Genomic DNA, 7,513 nt, shown 5'->3' with positions numbered 1-7,513 from the left:
CCAGAAGGGAGCCAAGAAGAAGCAACACCCTAGTTCTGAAAGGTTACTGTCATATTTTTAGAAGAGATCCTTAGGCTTCTGGAGTTAGCTCTTGTAGGGGCAGGAAACCGATAGCCTTGAGGCCAAAAGTGGCCCTCCAGATCCCTAAGTGTGACCCCTCTACTGAATCCAAACTTCAGAGAATCAATCCCTTTATTAAAGGACTTGTTCTGTAAAATTTGGATTCAGTCATAAGGCTACACTCAAAAATCCAGACTTAGAATAGTCTGAGACCATCACAGTAACTTTCAGAGCCACAGGAGGGACTGGCTTTTCTTGTCATAGGTCACGAAGGAAGAGCCACACTGGTACCACCAAGATGGCCAGCAGTGGAAAACGTAGACATTTAACCTGAAACAAGAAGCTACTTCCTTGGGAGTGATGTGGGCCACACTCTGGTCTTGATGGCTGCTGTTTGGTTGAGGGTGTGACCAGCTCCTGTTTTTCCCTGCCAGAGCTTGAGCCCTGTGAGAGCCTTGGAAAGAAAAAGTTCCATCTGAGAAAGAAAAGAGATAGGGACAGAATACCCTTTTTCTCCTGACAATTTCTTCCCTGACCCAACCAAATCTTCTCAGAGACTACTTTGGGCTCGAGAGTGTCTGAAAATATGGGAGCTTTCCACCTGTTCTAGCCAGCTCCTTCTCAGGCAAAAAGAGAGGGACCTGGCCAGGGACTATTCCTCTGTTCCTTCAGAAAGCTCTTAGGAATTACAAGAGAGTTTCTATCATCCCACAAGGTCAGGACAGCTAGAATAGCTGAAGAGACTGATAGCAACTGCAGAAATCCAGAGGACACCAAGTGCTACGTGTTAGGACACTTGGTATTTCACAGTAGTAGTATGTGATAGTCTCCTCCCAATTCCTGCCTCTCAAGGCCCTCCACCCAGAGGCAGACTTAAGACCTGAACCATGGTCCTCCCTCTACATCAAGGACAGTCTATGATTCAGATTCTCTTTCAAATTAGCCCTAAAACCAGGTCCAGAACACCAATGCAAGAAAGGTAGAATTTTTAATAAATTAGGCCAAAACCATAAGCAAAAAAAAAAACCTTCCAAAGTGGCCACTCTGGCTTTTGCTGTTTCTCTTGTCCTAGTCTTTTTTTTTTTTTTGAGACAGAGTCTCACTACATCACCCTCAATAGAGTGCTATGGTGTCCCAGCTCACAACAACCTCAAACTCTTGGGCTTAAGCAATTCTCTTGCCTCAGCCTCTCAAGTAGCTGGGACTATAGGTACCCACAGCACCCAGCTATTTTTTTGTGGCAGTTGTCACTGTTGTTTAGCAGGCCAGGTTCAAACCTGCCAGCCTTGGTGGCCAGTACCCTAACCACTGAGTTTCAGGTGCTGAGCCACTTGTCCTATTCTTGATGTATCAAAATAAGTACAGGGCCTGGCTCACATCTATAATCACAGCACTTTGGAAGGTTGAGGCGACAGGATCACTTGAGGACAGGAGTTCAAAACCAGCCTGGACAACATAGAGGGACCCTGATTCTACAAAAAGAGAATTAGCTGGGCATGGTGGCACATACCTGGATTGCTTGAGCACAGGAGTTTGAGTTTGCAGTGAGCTATCTCTGCATAGTGCACTCCTGCCTAGGCAACAGAACAAGATCTTAGCTCTAGAAAACAAAAAGAAAAGAGTGCAGCAGCCACAGCTGGTCACACAGGTGTGTAGAGGGGCACCAAACAAAATGGAACGCATGTTACTGGACAGCAGGGGGTATGCTGGGAAATGAAAAACCTACTCATGTCCCTTTTGCCTTTCCAGGCCTAGAGTCCCTACGAGATAGTGCCCATTCCACCCCAGTGCGTTCCTCTTCCCATGGGGACACCTTCCTGCCTCATGTGAGAAGCAGCCGGGCAGACAGCAATGAGCGAGTAGCCGTGATTGCAGATGAAGCCTACAGCCCTGCAGACAGTGTGCTGCCCACCCCTGTGGCCGAGCACAGCCTGGAGCTGATGCTGCTTTCCCGGCAGATCAACGGAGCCACCTGCAGCATTGAGGAAGAGAAAGAGTCTGATGCCAGCACCCCAAATGCTGCAGAGGTGGAGGCCCTTGGGGGAGAGCTGAGGGCCCTGTGTCAGGGGCACGGCAGGCCAGAGGAGGAACAGGTGAATAAGTTTGTTTTAAGTGTCCTCCGTTTGCTCCTTGTGACCATGGGACTCCTCTTTGTTTTGCTCCTCCTCCTGATCATCCTTACTGAATCTGATCTTGACATTGCCTTTTTCCGTGATATCCGCCAGACTCCCGAGTTTGAACAGTTCCACTATCAATACTTTTGTCCCCTCAGGCGATGGTTTGCCTGCAAAATCCGCTCAGTGGTGAGCCTGCTCATTGACACCTGAGAAGGCATGACTCCTCCCAGTAACTAGCCAGGTGGACCAAGGAGCCCGGCTACCCATTCCCAGCAATGGGACCCATTGCGGAACCATCGGCACATATACCAAGTCCTCCTCTCATGACAAAAAGTCCACTGCAGCCTAGGAGGGTTGTTTCCCAGAAGAAGAAAGGGATAGGCTCATGCCCTGTCTAAACAAACTGGGAAAACCATTTTCTTCAGAGGTTCTTTCAAGAAAGGCTCAGCAACTCTGTTTCTCATCCTTCCAATCTGCAGGATAATTTTTGGTTTTGAATTTTGATTTTTCATAGATGTGTATTATTTTGAAAGTATCAAATAAAAATAATTTATTTTACTATTACTGATTATCACAGTAGTGTCACCTAGCAGGTGGGACACTGGTTGAAGACTAGAGCGCTGCTGTCTTCTGTATCTGCTTCCTACTGGTGCTACTGGATTCCAGTAGAACCATCACTGCAGCCTCGGTGGGGCAGGCCAAGGGTCTGGACAGTGGGAACTGTTTAGGTTTTCTTGCCAGACAGAACTTTTAAACAAGTAGAACTTTTAAACCCATGTAGAATGATTAAATGGAAAGTTATTTCTTATGATGGTCTGAGTTGGATTTTCTTTTCCTTTTGTTTTTTCAAATCTGAGCAGAGTGGGCATCTGAAGGGATCACCGCTACAGCAGCAGCAGCAGCAGGGGTGGGGTAAGTCTGTCCCCTTAGACTAGAGCCTAGTGGGCATCACCATAGTTTTGTATAGTGAACTTAGACTTCTGTGATTTTTTTCTGAAGAACCTCAAGACTTTTATAGTGTTCTAGGGAAGTTAAATGAATTCAGTGGTGCCAGAAATAGTACTGTCAGAAATGTTGGACAAAGTATAGTTAACAGAAACCAGAGCTAAGTTACCTGAGAGACTGTTGAGATTCAGAGAGCAGTGCTTATTTTGTACACAACCTTCCCCCCCGCCAAAAGACTATTTCAATTTATATTTTAACAACAAAATGTTATTTTCTTATCAATTCATATTTTATTTTTACTTTATGGATTAAGAAAATAGAACCTGATGAACTAAACGATGCAAGAAAGAAACTGATCCTGAGAATGAAAAGCTTCAGAAAATAGAATTCCAAGATCAACAAGCAGCCTTAGAAGGGACCAGGAAAAGAATTTCTTTAAATAGAATTTCTAAGAGATGCCTACAAAAGACAGAAGGTGAATGTGGCAGAGACCAACACTTAGATGTAGAAATGCTGCCCCCTAAGGTCATCCCCTGCATCAGGAAAATAAGTTCTAAAAAAGCACCCTCCATCCTCGCTGAGGGAAGCCCTGGAGGCAGCAGCAGCACAGGCACATGAAGGGTAAGTGTGGGCCTGGGCCTGAGTTCTTCGATTTTAAAAACCAATCACTCGCAAGATCTTGTTTTCATCTCAGGGAGAGATTGCTAAGTCATCTGGGACCTGAAGGCTTATTTAAGGATGATCAATGGACATATTCCTGGAACTTACACAATAGTGAAGCAGTTGTTGGACAACCCAAATGCATAACAGAATTAAGTTATTTGTAGATTTGCTCTCCCCTGTTTTGTCCCTTGAAATGGTAGAACCATGTCCACATTTGGAATAAAACAGTTATTGGGTGTTTGTTGTGAGAGGGAGGGGTTGCAAATTTTAAAGAAAGACACCCTTTCATCTAGACCAGAGGTCAGCAAACTTCTATAAAGTGCCAGACACTAAATAGTTTGGTTTTGTGGGCCATACTCAGTCACAACTGTGCAACTCTGCCATTGTAGCACAAAAACAGCCAGATAATACATAAACGAAGCACCATGGCTGTGTTCCAATAATACATTGTAAAAAGAAACAGTTGAATTTGGCCCACAGGCCATTAATATGCCAACCCTGATCTAGATAATCCTTACCAACCAGTATGTTACCAGAAGAGAGTCAGGTGTGCCCCCATCCTAACATGTGTCAAAGATGTGGGACCATTTCCCAAAGGAGGTGCTGGGGTTGCTTGTTTAAAGGGTGCTCGAACAACCAACCAGCAAAGAGATGTCTGATGCCAAGATGAACAAGATCAAGTACTGGAATAAATGCTGAAACACGCCTGCTCTCTAAGAATGGAAGAGGGCAGGGCCTCTCTGACCATTTCCATACCAGCAACAGTTTTGGGCAGAATTGCAAACATCTATTTACCAAGTGACAAGACAAGACTGCAGGAGATCCTAGTAGAGATTAGGGATCACTTGAAACCAACTAGCCACTGCCACTTGTCATCTACATAGCAAAGGCTTTATTTAGCACAGGACTAAAATGAAAAGTAGACCCAGAGAAGAAAAGGCTGTCAGGGGACAGGGGGCTGGTATTAACCTGGATATTTACTGTCTTATGCAACATAGCAGATTACCTTTTAGTGTAGTGCTCCTACCTCAGTCTGTAGAATAATGGTGTTTCTATGCAGTGAGTGATAGCCTTGACTCCGATCTTTCATATTCACTTTAGAGACAGATGCAGTACTCCATTTCTGGTATGTTACCTGTGTCTAGAGTTTAACAGTACAGTAGTCCATACCATTTCCAATAGGTGAATTTTGCTCTCTGAACAGAAACTTTCAGATTATTTTTTTTCCAGGGCTCATCCCAGAAAATAGGAAAGTTTCCTTCAATTTGCCTGAATAACAAACCTCCTTTGTTGGTAACTGGTCTTTTTTAGTATCTCTCCATCATTAAAAATTGCTCAAGTTTTTAACTTGCTTTACTGTGTTCTACTATGTCTCTCATTTTCTCTCAAAATTAGTTTTAATTTCATTGTAGAAAAAGCAATGGTTTCCATAGCTTCATCTATCAGAGGAAATAAAATCTTTACTAAAGAATAAGTTGTACTGCCTCTTTAAGCAGTAGAGGGTAAACTACCTGCAAATGTGAATTTCTTAGTTTCATTTAAAATATATATTAATAGTTGTTAACCTTTCGTGTGCCAAATACTCGTTACATTTTCCTTCAAAGCAATGTACTTTTTTCTACATATGCAGTATGTAGTTAGCATAAAATCATTGGTGCCATGAAGATTATTTTTAAACTTAAATAAATATTTAAATATCATGTAAGAGTGGGCTCTTTCTTTTTTCACTTATAGCCTGTCTCACTTTTAAAGTTACCAATACACAGATAAAAGGATACTAGTGGGATTTACATAGCTACTGTTCATGACTGGAATCACATACAATGATCATTTTGCTTATGTCTATCTATTATCTATCTTTGCCTGTCCCCCCCAAATAAATACTACCATAATAGAACCTGAGAAACTATAAATGTGAAATAATTTAGAAATGAATTGGATCTCAGTTTTCTAATGACAAAAACCAAGTTTAAGTAATTTTGCCCAAAATTATACTGTCAGAGCCCAAATTATATAACTTAGATGGTCCAGCTTCTAGTCCAGCGTTCTTACTAAAGCATAAGTGGGAGAACTGAAAACATTTCCTATGAAGAAAACAGAATATCACCACCACAGTAATAAACCACGTATTTACAATTTACAAAATATGTATATCCCTGGATCGTTATCTCATCTGATTATGTAACCACCCCTTTGTGGCTATGGAATTGGTAATGATCTGCTAAATTCCATGAGGATAAGAGGTGACAACAGAGGCCTGGCCACCTTACACTCACTGTGCAAGCTGTTTACCTCATCTTCCTGTTCTCAATTCTGCTACCAGATCATATTCCTAAATACCAATCAGGTTATATCCTTCAACCTCCAATTTCTCAGAGGTTCTTACCTATAAAATAATAACCCAGTGCTGCGTCCCCACTGAAGTTTGTTTTTATGACAAAAGTCTTTGCTTGAGGTGATCTGAAGAGTAAAAAGCATAAGAACCACTAGACTTAGAGAGTTTCCCATGGCCCTACAAAGTCACAGCCACTTCCCTTTAGCTAATACCTACACAAGAAATGCCGACAGGCACACCCTGGTGGGACTCTAGCCCTGCTCCCTCTGCTTTGGGTTCCTCCAGCACAACAGAGCCTCTCTGCACCTGAACACACTTTTAGTTTTTGCTCACGAACACTTTCCTCTACAGGCCCATACAGACTGCTCATGCAGTGGAGTAAAACAGGCAAAGCACACTTTTAATACATTTCTTCTTGCACAGCCTCCACTTTGGTAAAATAGACAATAAAATGTATTATAGCCAAATAAGCCAGAATATGGTTTATAGTATCTTGGAACTAAAACTCATTTCCAGCCATCAACAAGGTACTATAAAGCAGGGATGGGCAGGAGAGGGGTGGGAAGGCACAGCCATGGGTGTAAAGTACGAAGTGAGAAGGGACAGCCTTACCAGGCACAGTGGGACACACCTAAAATTCCAGCTACTCCAGAGGATGAGGTGAGAGGATTGCCTGAGCCTAGGAATTCAAGAGCAGCCTGAGTAACACAGCAAGATCCTATCTTAAAAAAACAAAGGCAGGGATAGTCTAACAAATAGGACATCTAAGTTTTTGGAATATGAAGTTAAGAGGCATGTATTTCTTCCTCTCAGTTTGACACAGAAGGCATGGGTGTCTTTCCCCACCCTATCGCCACTCCATGTATTATATGCTGGCTGAGAGATATCCACAGCTCCCTGCTTTCCTAGAGAACTCCCTTTGTAAAATCTTCTCTATAAAGAGGAAACTGAAAGGCCAGAAAATTCAACTAGGACTTAAGCAACTCAGATTCTACTGATTTCATTTGTAGTTAGGCCTAGTCCAACCAAGTCTCCATCCACACAAAATGAGAATTGTCTGCTCCTTCCTCAAAGTCACATAATAAAAGGCTAGGCAGCTTGGTGCCCGTAGCACAGTGGTTACAGTGTCAGCCATATACACCAAAGGTGGCAGGTTCGAACATGGCCCAAGCCAGCCAAACAACAATGAGAACTGCAACAACAACAACAACAACAACAACAAAAATAGCTGGGCGTTGTGGTGGGTGCCTATAGTCCCAGCTAGTTGGGAGGCTGAGGCAAGAGAATCACTTGAGCCCAAGAGTGTGACGTTGCTGTGAGCTGTGATGCCACAGCACTCTACCAAGGGCAACACAGTGAGACTCTTGTCTTAATAAATAAATAAATAGGCTTG

The 7,513-nt window shown here is 43.0% G+C and overlaps 1 protein-coding gene across 5 annotated transcripts in view; it reads left to right on the top strand.

Annotated features, from left to right (window-relative positions):
• The window catches only part of FRMD5 (FERM domain containing 5), a 337,264-nt gene extending 331,777 nt beyond the window's left edge, over positions 1–5,487 (top strand). For 2 of the 5 annotated variants that reach the window (XM_023514298.1, XM_023514296.1), the window contains 3 exons: positions 1,810–2,153; positions 3,038–3,089; positions 3,436–5,487. In XM_023514298.1, coding sequence (XP_023370066.1) covers positions 1,810–2,153; positions 3,038–3,089; positions 3,436–3,449 — 410 coding nt within the window. In that variant the 3' untranslated portion in view covers positions 3,450–5,487. Of the gene's footprint in view, positions 1–1,809; positions 2,742–3,037; positions 3,113–3,435 lie in introns of those variants that run through there. The other 3 variants (XM_023514295.1, XM_023514297.1, XM_003791780.2) reach the window with 3 other exon arrangements.
• The last annotated feature ends 2,026 nt before the right edge of the window (positions 5,488–7,513 follow it).

Source organism: Otolemur garnettii, unplaced genomic scaffold, assembly GCF_000181295.1.
Source record: "Otolemur garnettii isolate 467f Iridium unplaced genomic scaffold, OtoGar3 scaffold00050, whole genome shotgun sequence".
Lineage (NCBI taxonomy): Eukaryota > Metazoa > Chordata > Mammalia > Primates > Galagidae > Otolemur > Otolemur garnettii.
Note: the sequence above shows the minus strand (reverse complement) of the source record. Positions and strands in the feature narration are given on the sequence as shown.